Source organism: Prionailurus viverrinus, chromosome A1, assembly GCF_022837055.1.
Source record: "Prionailurus viverrinus isolate Anna chromosome A1, UM_Priviv_1.0, whole genome shotgun sequence".
NCBI lineage: Eukaryota > Metazoa > Chordata > Mammalia > Carnivora > Felidae > Prionailurus > Prionailurus viverrinus.
This window is the reverse complement of record NC_062561.1, coordinates 70,303,355-70,322,991: the sequence shown is the minus strand read 5'-3', so window position 1 is coordinate 70,322,991 and position 19,637 is coordinate 70,303,355. Positions and strand designations below refer to the sequence as shown.

Sequence of the window (19,637 nt, the reverse complement as noted above, 5' to 3'; positions counted from 1 at the left end):
GCCAGGTGGTTTTGTTTTTGTTTTTGTTTTCTTTTAATGGGAGAAACTGGATCCGTCCGCCAAGGGCGAAGGGTCTGTAGAGAGGGCTGAACCGAAGAGGGAGCGACGAAGGGGGCTACTGATGAAGCCACATCCTGGGGGACAGAAGGATGGACTCAAAAGCTCAGCGTTTAGGATTGCCCTTGAGGAAAAGGAGGGCCACCCCCCCTCATCGTGGAGGGAAGGAGGTAAGGGAAGGGGTTTGCAAACAGGGGTTTCTAGCTGCTGTAAATGGACGTGGTCTCTCTCCTGTTCCTTTTTCCTGGCGACTGCAGGATGCGTTTCTTGCTTCCTTTGCTCTTTTACTGAGAGGGTTGGTGGGTTTTGTGAGCTTTTACACTTTGGTGTGCATTCTCAGAAACGGGACCTCTCTGGGGTCCCTGAGACCACCCACGACCGTCAGTTTGCCCAGGCGTTACTGGGGTACGTGATTTCCACAGGGCTCACGCTGGCACAGCAGCACCTCCACATCGGGGCCCGGCTGGCTGGGCTCCAGCTCGTGCTTGGAACTCTTTGTGTTTCCCCGTGGGAACAAGTTACCGGTTAGCGCCTGGTTAGCCCGCAGAGCTCGTCCGACAGTGCCGCCGAAATGCTGTGATTCTGTCTCTCCCCTCTTTACTCGCTGCCCCCCCATACGTCCTCTCCTTGTGCCTGTTACTCTCCCGCCTCTTTAGCCCCCCTCCCTCCCCATCTTACTCCCTTTTCCATATTTCAGTTTCTTACAAGGACTGGGAGACTTTGAGGGGGGGCCCGGTGTCCTCTTGCTCACGTACACCGAGGGAAGGTGTGTAAGGTGGCAGCTCGCCCGGTCCTCTCCTGCTCTGTGGGGTTTCAGGTGATGCCAGCAGCGTTTTGGGCTGGGCAGTTCCTTGTGCCGAGATATGCAGCATCCTCAGGTCTCCTTGCTGAATGTCAGTCTCGCCCCTCGGTTTGTGACAAACACCGCCTCATACCATTTCCAGACATCCCCTGGGGATGACAGGGTGTTGCCCATTGAGAATTCAGCTGCTCATACCTCTGTGGTCAGGAAGCCGTTAGGATGGGTGCCAGAGTCCCTACATCTGGGCCCCTTGGAAACGTACGCTGTGTGTGTTTGTGTGATCCTGTTGGTGGTTAAGAGCTTTCGCAGCGATTTCAAGGAGGTAATGTTAACAAGACAAAAGCAATCAGGTTCTTCTTGTTTTCTGGGATCTGGTTAAAATATTTAGGCTGTAAGTGAAGATGCATAGGACTGTATTTGTTGGACTTTAAAACATGGCCTCTTAGGAAACGATTAAGTATTACTTAACCTAAATTTAGTATATACCAACCTGCACTTAGAAATTTTGAGCGGGGGGGAAGGAAGGGAGAAAAGTGGAATATTTGCTTAAACAAGAGTGTTTTTCAATAAATCCATATATCATAATATGTTCAAATAAGTGTTTGGGTTTTTATTTAATTATGCAAATGCTGGAGCCTTTCCCAGTTGTTATAATCTGGGTCATTCTTATTTGCACACTTGCCATGTTTCGTAGAGGTGAGGCTTAGAAGTCTCTGTGTCCCGAATGTGAGGAACTGTGGTCACAACCAGCGTGACCCTTAAGAAAATGGATCAGTCCTTGGAAGACCGTGTTGTGTATGTTATGAGTAAAAGGAAAAATCAGTCCCCATACTGTGAGTTATTGAAGTCTCCCTTCTTTTCCTTCTCTTCTACAGAACCTGAAAGCAGATCCAGAAGAGCTTTTTACAAAACTGGAGAAAATTGGAAAGGGCTCTTTTGGTGAGGTGTTCAAAGGCATTGACCTTCGGACTCAGAAAGTGGTTGCCATAAAAATCATTGATCTGGAAGAAGCTGAAGATGAGATAGAGGACATTCAACAAGAAATCACAGTGCTGAGTCAGTGTGACAGTCCATACGTAACCAAATATTATGGATCCTACCTGAAGGTAAGGCCTGAAAAATAAGAGCGTGATTTTCCGTGACGCAGCGCTTGACCGAGCTGGAGTGGCGTACATAAAGGTCGTCAGTAGCACAGCAGGCTTTCAGAGGAAGGAGAAATGTTCTGACCTTAGCAGTCAAAAGAACCTGGTGTCGATAGTTTTATCATCTTAAATGTCACCTATAGAAATATATTCTGGTTAAAGCGTGTGTTGAAATTCCCTTTCAAACAGGAAAGCGTATTTTTGAGCAGGACTTGGTCACCAGAGACACATTGATTATGAAGGTATTGTAACTGACAACCATGAATTTACCTAATTTTAGCATGGTGAAAACTCGTGCTAACCTAAGAATATTAGCCTTTTGATAGTCTCACTGATCAACTGTAGTTTAATGCTGTTTTAAATAACTGCTGGAACTGATAATATTTTGTGAACTACTTTATCTATATTTGACTTTGAAGAATTCTAGGGAAGTAAATAATTACTTAAAAGAGTTGTGATACAGCACTACAAATTGTCCTTGATTTCACCTTGTTCTGTAAGTAGGAAAAAGAAGAGCATTAAAAATCGTTTTCCAGTCCGGCATGGAACCATTTTAGATGTTGTAGGGCACTCCTGCCGCCCCGCTGAGAAAGTAAGAAGACTGTCCCTTGTGTTTCAGCTTCCTTGGCCTGTGCCTGTTTACTGACCTTAGCAATGTAGTATCTTCCCAGATGGAGTTTTGGAAATGTTTAAGAATTGGTGAACAAAAATTCTAAAACAACCCTTGGGGAAACCAACACTTCCTAGGTAGAAAGAACTACTTCCTGAGAGAGGCAGCGGTGAGCCCAGATAATGCACGGCTGTGCTTCCTCCTGCCCTGGGTTTATCCTCTAAAATCTTCACGGGGTAGCGTGCACAGTACACGCTTTGATTTTGCGGAAATGTGGTAATAAGGTATAAGCGGAAGGATGGCCAACTTGAGAACCATCGATTCACTTAAAATGAATATTTAATGAAATAAAAATTGAGCAGTAATCCAGTTTTCTTATTTTGGCAATATGGCGTAGGTCCAATGGCAAAGGATGGCCCGGAGGATGGTCGTAGGTCAAATGCAGCATTTTGAAATGGAAAGACTTAAGTTTTGGAGTCCTATGTCTTGGACTTGTATCTTGTCTTCGTGTATGGCCTTGAGCAAGTTTGTTTGGTTTTTAAAAAAATTCCCTGCTTCCTCCTTTGTAAAATGGAAAATTATGGTATATACGTTTCACGGTTGCAAAGATTAAATGGTATCAAGACCATGTAAAAATAACCTACCATGTGGTAGGTACTTAATGAGTGTTCGTTTCCTTCCTTAATTGATGAATTTATTCATACCTCATCTCTGAAGTAATCTAGCAGTGAAGGACATGCTCACTGAGGTCAAAGCAAGGAGGAGGAAGGACCCCAGTGATGACAGTGAATGTTGTATGTGTGTGTGGGGGGGGGGGGGGGGTGCACATCCATTTTCGGTCTCGAGAGGGCAGGAAGGGAAGCACTATATGTTTTGATTCTCTTCCAAGAGAACACATGTGACTTGCATACGAGAAAGCAAAGGTCTTCTTGATCTTAAATTTCTACTGCGAAAAAACAAATAAAGAAACTCAACTTGAACTCTGCTGTATCACATAATATCTTTTGTGAAATGACTTCAACAGTAGTTTTATAGTAAATTCAGAGTTGGGTTTCCTGTGGTATGCTGGTGTTGTATTTTAATATGAATTACGGTACCTTTGGCAAAGGCAGGGTTGAAGATTCTCACAGATTTTTGGTGATTTATGCCAGCTATGGAAATAAAGGATCAGTGGTTCAAAAGTATCTTTTCAGTCTCAGTTCTCCAGCAAAATTTTTACTGGAATAGATTGCTTTATTACGGCTAAACATGGTGTTCACTGTACATATTTAGAGATTCCATCTGGTATGTCCTGTTCTTGCCTGAGTCACTAATTCTAGAGCATCCATTCCAAGTCAGCCAAACCTTGATCTAGAGTTGCCCAGTAAATTTGTTTGGTTAGCATAATGCCAGCTGCTAGAATAACCTCCCACATTTCTAATAGCGCACATCTGACAGAAGTTTATTTCTTGTTCCCTGGTAGTCCTGATTGATGAGTGGTTTTCCTCCAGTTTTGTAGGAATCCTAGTTTCTTCTGTCTTGTTCTTCCTTCTGTCTTCCATACATGGCTGTGCTCGTTTGCCTTAAGTCATCGTGAGGGCCAAAATGGAGGCTCCCGTGAGAAGTGTCCATGTGCCCAGGCCTAGATAAAGAGCACATTCTTCCTGCCCACATTCCCCTGGCCAGAGCGCCACCACGCTGCCACACCTGACTCTGGAGAGGCTGGCAAATGGCATCTCATCATGTGCGTCATGGAACAGGCAATGGGCTTGGTGCTCAAAGTCACTTACTCTGTAAAGGAAGTGGAGTAACTCATGGCGTGATTTTTTCCACTGACTGTCTTCAGACAGGATGAAAAATTTGGATAACTTTGTCTAGAGTGTCTTATAGTTTACTAGGCAGATTGTCTTTTAGAGACTATAACTGCCTCAAGAATGCCAAAAATAATAATCACCACCATGAAACCTTGATTTCTTAAACCGTATAAAAGATGGATGATTCTAATTAAAAACATAAGGGACTTCTCTAGTTAAACAATATCGGCTGTTGTAAGTTGGGCAGAACACGAGTCCAGACCTGTGACAAGCCGGAGGCTCTTCTATCATCTTGGTAGGCTCATGAAGTTTAAGTTTGTGTAGTCCTAACTGTCCAGTCAGATACAAAATAAATCGACACAAAAGACTAATGGGTCAATGGGTCTTTGACACTAAGTTGAAAATTCCTGTGCTCTCTGGTTTTTGTTGCCCTTTTAAAAGCTCCCCATGGCATTCAGAGGTAATATTCTTATTCTTTAAGTGGTGATGGGAGAGAGGGCCTTCGACTTCACCTGGTGTGAAGGACTTTCACATACCAAGATGGGGCAAAGAAGAAATGAGCAGAAACTAGTTTCTTCCTACTGGGTTAGCGTTCAGAGGTCTCTAACTGTGTCAGGTTCAATCATCCGGTCCAGAAAAAGAGATTAAGAACAATAGGTAAGTAGTGGTCTGAATAAACTGAATGTTACCGAAGATGAGGTGAGTGGAGTTGATTTCCACTTGGTGGCTGGGATCAAATCACAGAGCTTCAGTGTGGTGTGGCAAGTTTCCCCCCCAAAGATTAAAAACAAAAACAAGGTCAGATGAAGGAGCAGAGGGAATTAATTTCAGCAGTGAGAACTTGAGTTTCTTTTGATGAATCTGACGCCTGGATGGGTCCTTAAAGGGTATTGCTACACACCAAAGAAGATCTTCCTTTGTTGTAGTTTAGGGGTTTAATATTAGGGAGATTAAACCAGTGAGGATATTTAATTAACCAGAAGCTTCTGTGTCCCAGCCATAAACCACTGGAATCTTATGTCACAAAAATACTATCCTCAAGGTCATAATAAAACTGTGTGTGTGCATGCATATGTGTGCGTGCAGGGGGTGATCTGGTTGGTGTGCAGAGAGAGAGAATTGTTTGGTTTTTTAGTTAGGCAGTAAGGGCACAGTAAGATCTTAACAGGGCATGATGATGTCACATAGGATTCTAAGCCTCTTTTCTTCTTTTGCAGTGGTTACAAATTCTACTTATTCTGTTTAGCTGTACAGATCTCTCAGGTGTTTTGTTTTGTTTTGCAGAGATAGGCAGATTATTAGAATCTCCACTTTGAGATTCACTTGGAATCAAAGCCAGGACTTTAGTCTTGGATCCTAGCATAGGTACTCAACTGTCAGTTTTTTTTTTTCTCCAGGCTGCTGACTTCCTGAGGATGAAAGACAGAAACATAACCGTTATCTTGCAGGATTACTGATCAAGATTGAGAACATATAGATAAAGTGCCTGGCATATAGGAGACTTTTAGCAAGTGATGACTTAATTGTTTTTTATTATTTAAAATTTTTTTTAATGTGTATTCATTTTTGAGGGAGGGAGGGAAGGAGGCAGGTGCTGAGAGACAGGGAGACATAGAATCTGAAGCAGGCTCCAGGCTCTGAGGTGTCAGCACAGAGCCCGATGTGGGGCTCGAACTCCCAAACTGCGAGATCATGACCTGAGCTGAAGTCAGACGCTTAACCGACTGAGCTACCCAGGCGCCCCTTAATTATTTTTTTTATTAAGAGATAAGATATCTGTGCCAGATGCTTCAAAATTCTAAAAATCAGGTTTGTCATTTTTTTTTTATAATAAATTACTTAGTACTCTCAAACATCAAGCCAGCGTAACCAGAGCAAATCAAGTGCAAGGCAAAAAAATCTAGAAAACAGAAAAGCTGTTTATCTTAGTTGTTTTTGTTGTAGTATTGATGCTAAGGAAACGTGTCCATGGAGTAGTCGTCTAAAGTGGATTCAGATCCCCAACGGAAGAGTTAGGTTTTTCTTCAGTTCCTACAAATTTTTTGGGTAGTTTTACTCATCAGATTCACTAGAAAACTAATATGGAAAAGTCCCCTGATGAGTTTTAGAAAATTGACTACTCTGTGTAAATACAAATTCTGCTGGTAAAAGGATTGGCTGTGTCATGTACCTTACAAGTACACTTTGCAGTGATTTTTTAAGGGTTAAATTATTTTGACTTAAAGTTTTTTTTATTAAAATTTTTAAAAATATTTATTTATTTTTGAAAAGGGGGGGAGGGACAGAGAGCGAGAGAGAGGGAGACACGGAATCCGAAGCAGGCTCCAGGCTCTGAGCTGTCAGCGCAGCCTGACTCGGGGTTCGAACCCATAAACTGAGATCATGACCTGAGCCAACGTCGTCGGATGCTCGACTGACTGAGCCACCCGGGCACCCCATTTTGATTTCTCATGTCTCTTTTTTTCTTCTTTCTTTTCCAAGGGGCGAATAGTAGCTCCTGATGAAATAGAAAAACCAATCATTTTGCCTTTAGGAAAAGAAGTAAAAGAAAAACCTATATTAATGGCGGCGTGTTTGTGAATGAGGCTGCTGGGTAGGCTACCATCCACCCACTTCTTAGGACTCCTTGTCCCAGTGTGACTGCTAATCGCCTCTCCCTTGACTTTCAGACACATCCAAGTTTAGATAACATAATCAGCCACCAAATTTATCTTTACTCACACTTTTTCCCAAACTGCCCCATGGTAGATCCTGCTTTTGTTTTGACCTGGTTTCTGACATAGTTAGGAACACAGATGGGTTATTCAGTTTTGGGAAGCATTTGTGTTCAACATATATGCCTGGTACGGGTACAAACTCTCTTGCGCTGCAGGAATTCTCATTCAAGTGCATGGATTCCTTCTCGCTCATGTCTTCCCCACCCCTGAAGGCAGACGGTCCTGGCACATTCTTCTGGAGGTACAGAAAATAAGATACTATTGGTACAGTATGTGAGACGTGATTTGCAGCTTAACTGAACTTGAGTCAAAAAGGCAGATTTAAAGGGCCAGAGAAGAGAGTCAGGACTCCTGTTTGGAGCAGTCCCTACGGAGCGTGGGACTTTCTGTGGTTGTGACAAAGAGCATGTGACATTGGGGCCCAGCCACCTAAATACAGTTCTTGCTGTACCTCTCGCCAGCTGCCCCATCATGTACCCGCCCACACTTCACGGTACCTGCGGCCATGTCTGGAGACGTTTTAGTTGTTGTTACTGGGGGATGCTGCTGCTGGCATCTGGCAGGGGGTGTGCACCAGGGATGCTACTACATGCCCTGCACTGCACGGGGACAGCCCCCACAACAAAGAATCACATGGCCCATGCGCCCATAGTGCCAGTGGCGAGAAAATGCTGCCCCGTGGAATGAACAGCGATCTTTTGTCTCCAGATGTATAGGTAGAAGGGATGGTATTTCTAGGGCTGGCATTGAGATTCTTGGAAATATCCCAAGGGGCATTTTGGACAGAGAGTCTCAGAGACCATGATTATGCCTGTGTGATTTTTATGGCCAGACCAGATTTTTGGGTTTTGTGAGCATCACCAGCAGGAGGTGTCCAAATTCGGGACAGTGATTTTATACGGCTTTGTATGCTAGGCTAAACTGTGCAGTGTCAGTGTTTTGGGGACAGTGGTATCCGAAAGATGCTTTTCTGGGTGACTTTTGTTCTGATAGAAGACAGGACAAAGGCTGTACGATTCCTCAGGACATTATGGGCCAAAGAAGCTTGTTCACAGCAGGTATCATTTACCTAAATACTGTCTCTGAGCCTTTCTAGTCCAGTGTCCATTATATAAACTCTGCTGTTTTTAAACAAAGCAGTGGAGAGCGGTGCTGGTCTGGTTTCCCAGGGATGCAGTTCACCAGAGTGAGAGGGAGAAGTCCTTCCCCTCACTGACGGGTATCTTCATGGGAAGTGTGAGTCTTCCTTGAGCACTTGCGGGCTTACTGCAAAATTCATATCCCTGGGACATTAATTAATATCTGGACTAGTGCTGGATAACAGGAGGCCCTCATCTTTTTAACATTTTCCATGTTTTCTGGCAGATTGATGACAACCAAGGTCAGAAGTTAATGCATGAAAAAGCAAGTGAGATGCTGTTATCTTGGTTGCTTTCTTTCCTTTTTTATTGGTGTATCAGAAGATGTTTTTAATTTTTTAACCCTTTTTGGTCACTTCTTTAAAGTTTATTTTTGAGAGAGAGAGAGATCACATAAGCAAGGGAAGGACACACACACACACACACACACACACACTCACACACACACACACACAATCCAAAGCAGGCTCCAGGCTCTGAGCTGTCACTGCAGAACCCAATACGGGGCTCAAACCCAGGAACTGCGAGACCATGACCTGAGCTGAAGTCGGATGTCTAACCGACTGAGTCACCCAGGCGCCCTTTGGCCTCTGTTGTTTTTGAACCAGGAGCATCATTCTTGGTGCTAAGGCAGAGATCTTACTATAGCCTCTCTGAGTTTTAGGCTAACTGCCTAACCAATCAAGTGGCCTGTTTTATTCTGTTAAATCAAGCTTTGGTCATTTTCTTACTGGATTTCTTTTCACCTTTTCCATTTGGAGCTTTTTTTCCCCCTCTATTTTTCAGTTTGTGGCACCATCATCATTGATCTGTGTAAGACCCTGGTCTGTTCTGATTTGCTACGTTTCCTCCTTCATCCCCACTGCCTTTTTCTTTTGTAGCATAGGTTTTGATATGTCTTAGGATACGTGTGTCTTCAATAGATAAACATTTTGTGTACTGTGTATGAGTTTATTTTTCCCGATCACAGTTATTTTTCAAAATTTGCACAGTGAAAACTTTTTTAGATGTATAATTCTTACAGTTCTGTGCATCTTTACAGGCATATGGCTTCTTACGACCACCACGCATGGGACACAGGACAATCCCAGTATCCCAAAGAATTCCGCACCCATCCCTCACCTCAACTCCTGGCATCCATTGATCTGTTTGTTGCCCCTGTGATTTGCATTTTCCAGAGCATCATATAAATGGAATCACACACCTTTGTTACTGGCTTCTTGCAGTTAGCATAATGCATTTGGCATTAATCCGTGTTTGTGCATGTTATCAGTTGTTTGTGCTTCTGTATTGTCGAGTGGTATACTTTTGTAATGATGTGCCATATTGGCCTGTCGAAGGGCAGTTGGGTGGTTTCCAGATTTTGGCGGTTGTGAATAACGTTGCTGTAAACACTCACATACAGTTTTTATATGAACGTAAGTTTTCCTTTCTCAAGGATAAATACTAGAAGTAGGATTGCTGGGTCATATGGTAAGTGTATGTTTGATTTTCTACAGTGACTGTACCTTTTTGCATTGGCATTATCAGCATTTTTTATGTTAGCCATTTTTGTAAGCGTGTAATGGTATCTCCTTGTGGGTTTTTTTTTTTTTAAGAATATCTAAACCCAGCATGACCCTTGAACTCAACCCCAAGATCATGAGCTGCATGCTCTTCCGACCGAACCAGCCAGGGGTCCCTCATTGTGGTTTTAACTTGCATTTCTCCAATGACTTAGGATTTTGAGTATCTTTTCATGAGGTTCTTATTCCCGTCAGCCCTCTGGACTGTATATTCTGGAGTGGGATACTTATTTAGTTAATACCAGCATGTTCTGAATAGCTTTACTACCTTATACTCTGCATTTTTCTGGTTTCTCTATTTTTTGTTTCTCCTTTTTAAAAACAGCTTTAAGGAGATAGACTGCACATGCCACATAGTTCATCCATTTAAAAAATGCACCATGCAGTGGCTTCTGGTGTATTCACAGAGTTGTGCAGCCATCACCATAGTGAACTTTAGAATGTTGTCATCACCCCAGAAAGAAGCCTTTCCCATTACTGGTCACCCTGCGTTTCCTCCCAACTTCCCCAGCCCTAGGCACCAATGATGTACTTCCTGTCTGTATCGATTTGCCTATTCTGAAAGCTTCATATAAATGGGATCCTATGGTCTGTGCTTTTTGTAACTGGCTTCTTTCACTCCTTTTACAAGCAGCGTGGAGCCTGGGCTTGAACTCATGAACCGTGATCATGGCCCGAGCCGAAGCCACCAGTCAGACATTCAACCAACTGAGCCACCCAGGTGCCCATAGCATACTGTTTTCAAAGTTCATCCTTATTATAGGATGTGTTGATAATTCATTCCTTTTTATTGCTGAATAGTAGTGCATTGCACGTATATATCATCACATACACATTCCTGTTTTTTAGGGTTTGATATGTATATTTTGGTTACTGATTTTTTAAAAATCCATTTTAGATTTCATGAAGTATCTTCTTGGACTCTTGTACTTTTAGCTGAAAGTATCCTTTGTTGAAAGAAATCCTTAGTTCTGATATGGTTCAATCCATCAATTTTTCACGTTCTGGTTTCTGCTTTTGGGATCCTTTTTAAGGAATCTGCGAATTCACTAAGGTGATAAAGTGTTTAAATTTTTTTTTCTTCTTTTAGCCTAACTTCCTATTAGATTTTTAATCTGTCGGTATATAGTAGGAAGGAGGGGTTTTATTTTTCCCCATGTAGTGGTACAGGCTGTCCATTACTATTTGTAAACGATCTGTCCTTCCCCCATACAGGTATGAGTCTTCTGTATTTCTAGACCTGTTTATGGATTTTCTATTCCCTTGCAAGCAAGACTGGTATCATTCATGGTTTGTGTGTGTTTGTGTGTGTGATTATTGGCTTGGCTTTAAGTCTTAATATCCGGAAGGGATAACCCACTTCACCTTTCCCACCTGCAACAAAAGCATTTGCATGAGTTGTTTGAAGGTCTTTATTTTTCCATACAGTGTTTAGAATGAATTTGTACATTTTCTGTTTAAGATCCTACTGGAATTTAAAAATTTATTTTTGAGAATTGATGTCTTAAGCCATTCTATCCTTGAATACAAACACCTGCCTTTTTTTGGGGGTTGTCTTCTGTGAACTTCAATAAAGTTAAATTTTCTGCCATAAAGATCTTGTGGATTTGTAGGTCAGTTCCTGGACATAAACTTTTTATGGCTATTTGGCATGATATATTTTTGGATTGCTTAGTTTAGGGCACTGTGAAGATTTTTTTTTCCACATTGTTTTCGGTAATCTTGCTGAATTCCTGTTTTCTATGCGTATGCTTGCATCTATAAATAATGGGTTTTCTGTCTTCCCTTACACCACCTCATCAGTGTCTTACGTCTTAGGTTTTGGCCGTGGCCTCTAGTACTGTGTTGACTATGTAGGGATAGGAAGGATATACCTGTCTTGTTCTTGATCTTAAAGAGAATGCATCTTAAAGTTTTCTTTAACAGGTTTGGTGTTTCGTATAGAATTTTGGTGTATAGACTTTTGTTTTTGTCTTTTTAAAGTCAGCCTCTTTTCCTAGTTAGAGGGCTTTTTAAAAACAAAGTAACAAACAATACCACCTGTTTTTTTTTTTTTTTTTTTTTTTTTCCTGTAGTTTTTTAAGATAGTTACGTGATTTTTCTGTCTTCAGTTTTGGTGTAAACAGATAGCAGTTGGCTAGATCTAAGGTGTGCCCTGACTTCTCAGAGATTTGGCTTCACACAGGAAGAAGGTCTCTATCTAGCAGATGCTTCCAGAAGACCAGAGTTGGCTTTATTAGTGGAGACTGGTAGGATCCGCTTCTGAGGCAGTTTGTTACATTTGGTCTGCAGTTTTGCAGAGAAGTAGAACCTGACCTTGCCTTGGATGATGGGCTGTGGCAGAGACCCCATTACTGATCCCCTCCCCAGTGTTTCCTTCCTGGTCATGGGTTAGGAATGATGCTCAGGCAGAGAATTTTAGCTGACTGTTCAATTGATGACTGAGTGATGTACTCACATCTGTGCTGGCAGTTACTGTGCATCTTGGCTCCTGAGACTTCTGTGGGTTCCTGGTGTGGTGGGTAACCTGGCTCAAAGCACCTGAACTGAAAACACTTTGTACTGGCTTGCAGTGTTGAATTTGAGGAGATGTTTCCAGGTTGCAGAAAATATTTGTCTTTGAAACTGGCAACGACGGATTACTTGTGGGGTGACACCTTGGCAGATTTGTCTCTTTCAGAATCCTTCAGATGGTGTCTGGAAGGTCTGGGTGGTCATCATTTCAACTTGGAATTGTTTTCTCCCTTTGCTGGGGACCATCCAAGACAAAACAGGAGTATTTTAGGTGGTGGGCAGCTGTGGAGAGGAAGGATGGATCCTGGGTGGTTTGATCTGCCCTGGGGAGCCACATGTCTTTACATTTTTTAATTTACTGTAATACTAAATATTCTTCATCCGTTGGTTTTAGATTCCACTTTGGCCATTTCTTTCTGCATTTTGAGGTAGGTAGGTTTGTAAGCTAATAACAGCTCCAACTTGACGTGGGATAGAGGCTTGGGGATTGGGGAAAAGGTCTGCAAATTTGCTTTTGGGCAGTATTCTACAGGAGCTAGAGAAGAGACCTAGTTAGAAAGGGAGAGGTCGCCTTTACCCATCACCTGTCTGTTTTCTAGCCCCTCTGACCCCATCCCTAGGGAGCTAGAGTCTTACCTCTGAAGATGTAGCCCTGGCCCTGAGTTAAACCAGTGGTGTGGTCACCTCATCTCGGACCTGTGTCCTCATCTGCAAAATGAAGTTCCTTCCTGTCTCTAATTCAGCTTCACTTGCCATTTAATAAGTATTCCTTACATATAGGCAGGGAAATTAGAACCATAGATTATCAGAGCAGGAAAGGACTTTGGGGGCTCCTGACACACTCTCTATATTGTCTGGATTAGAAAACCAAGGCACAGACAAGCTGATTGGTTTCATTTTCTCCCGGTATCACAGTTAAGCTGGGTTCAGGACTCACTCCTGCAGGTTCCTCATTCCTTGTCCCCCGGTGGCCTCCCTGCACCTGACTGTTGTCCTGTCACATACTTCTTTCCCATTCTCCTTGTTGGGCTTCCTCTCCCTGGTGGCTTGTTCCCCCTTCTACCAGGGAGATTTCAGATATCTAGCCAGTAGTTTAACCATTTTTGCATGAGCTGAGCCATTCAGCCCCAAGGAAGGGGTGCCTTACTGTTGCTTAATTAGGCACCACCCTGTTTTCCCCCTGGGGTGGGTGATCAGTCACCTGCAGAGGTGTGATGATGGGAGGGAGCATCACCTGTGTGTGTGTGTGGGGGGGGGGCGCTTACAAACCCCTGAGGCCTGGCTGCACCTGGAGATTCTGATTTCTTTGTTCTCAACTGTGGTTTAGACAGAGGGAATTTTAAAAGCTCCCCGGGTGATTTCACCAGGGGTGAAAAGCATCAGCATCAGCAGAGAGCAGCACACAGAAGGTAAACGACCACTAAGGATGCTTTCAATGTTAGAGAAAAAACTGACTCAGAAGGTTTATACAAGAAGGGTGTGCGTTTCCTTACACCACACAAATTCCAGAAGGGCAGCGCCAGGTGTAGTGCAGCTGGTGGTAACTGGTGTCATCGAGGATCCAGGTTCCTTTTCATACTGTAGTCCTTAGGGTCTTGGCTTTGCCTGTGGGCAGATGAAAGGGCATTTTTCCCCACTCTGTTAGAGTTTTCTTCAGGTACAGGAAACCTTTCTCAGACAGCCTCCCCAGGCCACCTCCTTACATATTTTGACTCCTCAGAACTGGTTCATAGGCTGATGCTTCAGTCACCTCCTGGTTGGAGGGATGGGGCCACCTTGTTGGCTCCCACCAAATAGGACTTACTGTTTTGTTTTTGAAGTTTACTTACTATTATTTTTATTTTTGGTAATCTGTACAGCCAACGTGGGGCTCGAACTCACAATCCTTGGATCAGGAGTGGCATGCTCCTCCCACTGAGCCAGCCAGGCGCCCCTAGGATTTACTTCTTACGCAGGAGAAGAGTGGGCGTAGCCAGAGGCACAAAATCAAGGGAGGGAGAATGGGGAGGTGTTGGTTGAGTAGATCAACCATCAGAGCCTCTGAAAAGGGATTCTGTTAGTTCCTGCCCTGGATGCGCTCATTTGTGGAGCTCTGCTACCACCGTCTTGTGGAATCTGGTATTTGCTTACCTGTGAGCACTTCCTTTGCTTGTGGCTGTTGAGATCCAATTGGAAGCTTGATCAGATGAGCCAGACACTGGACTTGCTGGCACCTGGCCCTAGGTCATCTTTTCACGCCTGCCTTGAATCTGAGACTGAGATATCATCTTTAAAAGATGTCCTAGTGCCGAGTTTTTACTTAACACCACCTTATTTCTTGGGTAGTTCAGCAAGGGAAATTCTTGCCCAACGTGTTCACCTTAAAACAGCCTGTTATTTTACCAGTAAAGTCTATTTATTTGGGAATAGAAGAGGAATTGCAACTCGGCACAACCAAGCTGTAGCAAAAGCCAAAGTCAAGTCCAGAGAACAAAGGAGAAGACTGACCCGCTTTTTTTTTTTTTTTTAATTTTTTAGTATTTATTTTTGAGAGAGCGGGCGATAGAGCAGGAGTGGGGGAAGGGCAGAGGGAGAGAGGGAAACACAGAATCTGAAGCTCCAGACTTGGAGCTGGTTAGCACAGAGCTGGGGGGGTGGGGGGGTGGGCTTGAACTCCCTAACCATAGAGATCATGACCTGAGCCAAAGCTTAACGGACAGAGCCATCCAGGTGCCCAAAGACCCACTCTTTTATAGAGAAAAGGGAAGCTGGGTGGGACTGCTATAAACAGAAAGGCCACTGGCGTGAACTGGGAATTGGAAGTGTAGTCGCTTCTCATTGGCTGAGCTGTGACTGTCTCTCATTGGCTGGGGTGTTGCAGGGGGGAGTGGTATAGGCTGCTTTCTGTTGGGTCTGTAAAAGGCCGAAGAGTGGTCTCCTGGCCTCCGAACTCCCATTTTAAACGGGATTTCCTTTACTCCCTTTCACACGTTTAAATGGTTTCTTCACTTTTCGGTGCCTAGATGATGGACACCTCTGTAGCTCCTGTGTGTTGAATGGGTGAATTTGAATTTGTTTCAGTAGCTGTGGCCTACTTTGAAGTAGATCGAGAGGCCTAGCCAACACCTAGAAAGTCTTCCGTGGCTGGTAACTGGACTCCTTGCGATAATGAGGAGCTGCCTGGCTGCTAGAACTGGCTGTCACATGAGCCATGCAGGGCAGCCCTGTCCCTCCTTTGCTTACACCCAGTCTCTGCCAGGAATCCCATTTTGGTTTTGTGGTCCTGTAGCTTTCTTTGTTAGCACCACCTTCCTTGTTCCTCACCTGTGGTTGATTCTGTGGTCGCCCATAAAATGATCTGGCAGAGTTTACGTTCCTTCTTACAGTGGTTGGTACCAGTTACTTCAGGTAGCCTGCCCTTATCCATGAGGGTAAGTTGCAGACCCCCAGTGGATGCCTGGAACTGCGATAGTACCAAGCCTTGTATATACTATGTTTTTTCTTAAATGTACATACATGATTTGTACATTAAGCACAGTAAGAGATTACCAACAATAGCTAAAAATAGAACAACGGTAGTAATATAGAAATAATAGTTATGTAAATGTGGGCTCTCTCTCTCCCTCAAAATATTTTACTGTACTGTGCTCATCCCCCCCTTGTGATGATGTGAGAGAATTAAATGCCTGCATGCTGAGATGAAGTGACATCAGTGACGTAGGCATTGACCTTTTGGGACTGTTCATCAGGAGGAAGATCATTTGCTCCCGGACTGTGGTTTAGTGCCGGTAAATAACTAAAACTGCCAAGAACAAAACCATGGATGAGGGGGAATTACTGTATTAGCCAACTTGCTTTCTGCAGGGTCGAGTTCATCCAGATAACTTGCCTTTTTCCTTCTTCACCTGTACGTCCCAGGTCAGGTCCTTTGTGCTAACATTGCTTTTTTGGCCTGACATCTGAGATCCTTTGGGCTCTGGAGGATTGACTGATGTGGAGCTGGTTTCTAGTCCTTTGGGGCAGGAGAGAAGTGGTTTAGATGCTTGCCTTTTGAGAACCCACCGGACCTAACGGTTTTATTGGTATGTTTAAGAGATCTTTTGTGATGCTTCATCTTTAAAATTTTTTTTTTTAACGTTTATTTATTTTTGAGAAAGAGAGAGACAGAGCATGAATGGGGGAGGGTCAGAGAGAGAGGGAGACACAGAATCCGAAGCAGGCTCCAGGCTCTGAGCTGTCAGCACAGAGCCCGACGCGGGGCTCGAACTCACGGACCGCAAGATCATGACCTGAGCCGAAGTCGTCTGCTTAACTGACTGAGCCACCCAGGCGTCCCGATGCTTCATCTTTAAAGAAGCAAATTAATTTAAAGGTGACTTTTCTCCCTGCCCTTTAAATAGATGTCTACAACATGCATTTGAAAAAAAACCAAAAAACATTTGAGTCAAATTTTTAAAACACAGAAACATTCTCTCTCATAAAACTATGAGTAGGTTGTTTTTTCCTTCTTTTCTTGGTGTGCTTGATGCACAGATAACTGTAAACAGAATATTCTGATTTCTGTTTATTTGCATTATTGCAGTGGCAGGGATCACCTATCTTGAGGCATTTCTTTGCCTGAGGGAAAGGATTTTTTAAGAAAGGAAATTGTGAGATGATACATAATAGAACATACACAAATGGCTTTGCTGGTTATGCAGTTAGTTGAGAAGTGTTGCTGTTTTGGCTTTGGGGTGCTGTTGGCTTAGTGCAGATGGAATTGCTAAAAACAATTTAACCTTTTAAGTAGACCAAGAATTGTTACACCGGATTACTTAGTTCACTGAATTCTCATGATTTTCGGTTGACTTGGAATGAGATAGGCTTTCTGGTTATATGGTTTGATTGGATCTAATGACTTTTCCCTGTCATTATAAGTGAAAATCAGTAGAGACGGGACAATGGCAAGGTTGATGATAGACCACTGCTTACGGAAGCTAAACACCTACGTTTCTTGTTTATGTACAAGTCTTTCCTCTTGCCTCTAGCAAAGGCCGGTATAGGGTAACACACGGATTTTGCAGTCACTACTGCTCACATATTTTGAACAGACCTAATGAGGTACAGTTGGCTTGTGGTTGGTAGCACGAAGACTTCTTGCCTTTCTCTCGTGCCTTTGGTGGATCTGTATTCCTGGATTCTTTTCTGAAAGTTGAGGTCCATTCAGAGGCTGACAGGCTTGTTCCTAGAAGAAAGGGGGCATAAATATGCCAAGTGCAAAACCACAATGATTTCTTTGATTGCAGGGACCTTTGGGCCAGCTTGCAGTAAGAACTTGCCTTTAGAAGACCTTTGGTTCCCATCAATGTCTCCCTCTCCTCAAAGGGATGGCAGCCCGATGGACAGTGGGCACATGACCCTGGCATCGACAGCCTTCCACCGAGGTAAGCTGCTCTGCCAATGCTGCCCAGACAGGCAGGTGCCTTCCTCGACGGCCCTGAGCCCAGCCTCCGTCCACACCTTGTACACTTGTGGTCGAGGACTGGAGGCTTTTTTTTTTTCTTCCTCAGGTGACAGGTAGCCCTTCCACAGAGGTTAGAAATGAATGGAGTGAGAGACAGCTGTGGCAGTTTTCTCTTGGTTGAGGACAAAGAACTTGCAAGTTGGTGGCCTTGAACTCATGGTCAGTCCTTGATGGCTTCGTGTCTGTCTCTCACCGTGCTTTGGGCGTAATTCTGGTCACTGTGAGCAGCTGTTGCTATTTGGGGACAGGTTGCACAGAGTATGTCTCTTCCTGTTTCCGTTAGGGGAGATACTGTTGATGGAGTTGCTGGTAACCACTGTGGTGAGTACCCTGGCCTCTGGTGTAGGCGTGTGCAATTTCAGAGACCAAGCTTGGAACTTTCTAGAAGATGATGCTCCAAGTCTTGACCCAGGGAGGGCTTGGTGCACCAGACGTTCACATTTCCGTAGAAAGTGGATTGCATCCCTAGACAGGTGTGATTGTCGTTGGTAGGGATTCTGCTTCCTCTTGCTGTACTGTTTTTTTTTTTTCTTAAAGGACTAGCTATATCAGAATGAATTAGTGTGTTTCTTAGCATATTTCTGTTGTTTTAATTATTTTCTGCCTTCAATTAAAGGCTTCAGTTACAGGGTTGAAATGAGGACAGATTTTAACTTCATCTCCTTGAGAAAAGCTGCTGGGAGCAAAGTCTCATTCTGACCGTTCCAGTGTGAAGCTTGAAAAGCTTCAGTGTGGCTGTTGAAATTGATTTTGACCCAAGTGTGATCTGACTTTCTTAATAGACCTCCCGTTCCACTTGTTGACAGTGACTGGGAGAGGAGTGTGTTTGGGTGTTTCGGGAATTGCCGGCCCTTGCAGGTGTGAGAAGGGACACCGGCTCTTGTGTGGCTGTGCCCCGGGGAGCACACCAGGCGCTGTGCAGAGTGACTGTGTGTTGGCTGCCTGACGACTGTGGTCAGTGGGAGCCCGTGCAGTTCTAGTGACCTTGGTGAACCATTTCCTTTAGGACAACATGGATGCATTTTGACAAAAGGAAAAAAACTGGGGCGCTTGGGTGGCTCAGTTGGTTGAGCGCCTGACATCGGCTCAGGTCGTGATCTCACAGTGCTGACAGCTCAAAGCCTGCTTCACATCTTCCGTCCTCCCCCCGCCCCGCCCCTGCTCGTGCTGTCTCAAAAATGAATAAACATTAAAAAAAAAAAAAAAAAAGACACCCAACTGAAGGAGGGAGAAAGGAAAACATCCTGGAGCTTTGGGCCGTAGAAAGGAGTCATTCTGTGACTGCTGTGTTGTGCCTGTCATACTGTGGGGGCCGTAGGTAAGTGTGGTGTTCAGTGACAGGCAACTTGAGTTTGAACTGGATTTGATCACACCAGTCACTTCTATACATGCGCCCAGTTTTTGTAGTTTATTATCCAGATAGCATGGTTTTCTGTTCCTAAATTCAAATAAAATTTTCACTTGACAAGTGAAATGCTTTAAAAAATTTTTTTTAATGTTTATTTTTGAGAGCGAGATTGCAAACAGGGGAGAGGCAGAGGGAGGGAGACACAGAATCCGAAGCAGGCTCCAGGCTCCGAGCTGTCAGCACAGAGCCCGATGCGGGGCTCAAACCCACCAACCGTGACATCATGACCTGAGCTGAAGACAGATGCTGAACTGACTGAGCCACCCAGGGGCCCCCGACAGGTGAAAGTTTGACAGTTGTCCTGAGTCTCTTCCTGTCTCTCTTGGCTGTTGCCAGTGCTCTGCCCACCCCTGGCTGGCTGAGGAAGAGGAGGGGTCATCAGGGCCTGCGAGGAGGGCTATGCAGACC

The 19,637-nt window shown here is 44.0% G+C and overlaps 1 protein-coding gene across 2 annotated transcripts in view; it reads left to right on the top strand.

The window, feature by feature from the left end:
• The window catches only part of STK24 (serine/threonine kinase 24), a 122,512-nt gene that overhangs the window by 48,019 nt on the left and 54,856 nt on the right, over positions 1 to 19,637 (top strand). The window contains exons 1-2 of one of the 2 annotated variants that reach the window (XM_047851399.1): positions 135 to 227; positions 1,735 to 1,965. In XM_047851399.1, the coding sequence (XP_047707355.1) occupies positions 150 to 227; positions 1,735 to 1,965 (309 nt within the window). In that variant the 5' untranslated portion in view covers positions 135 to 149. Of the gene's footprint in view, positions 1 to 134; positions 228 to 1,734; positions 1,966 to 19,637 lie in introns of those variants that run through there. The other variant, XM_047851408.1, reaches the window with a different exon arrangement.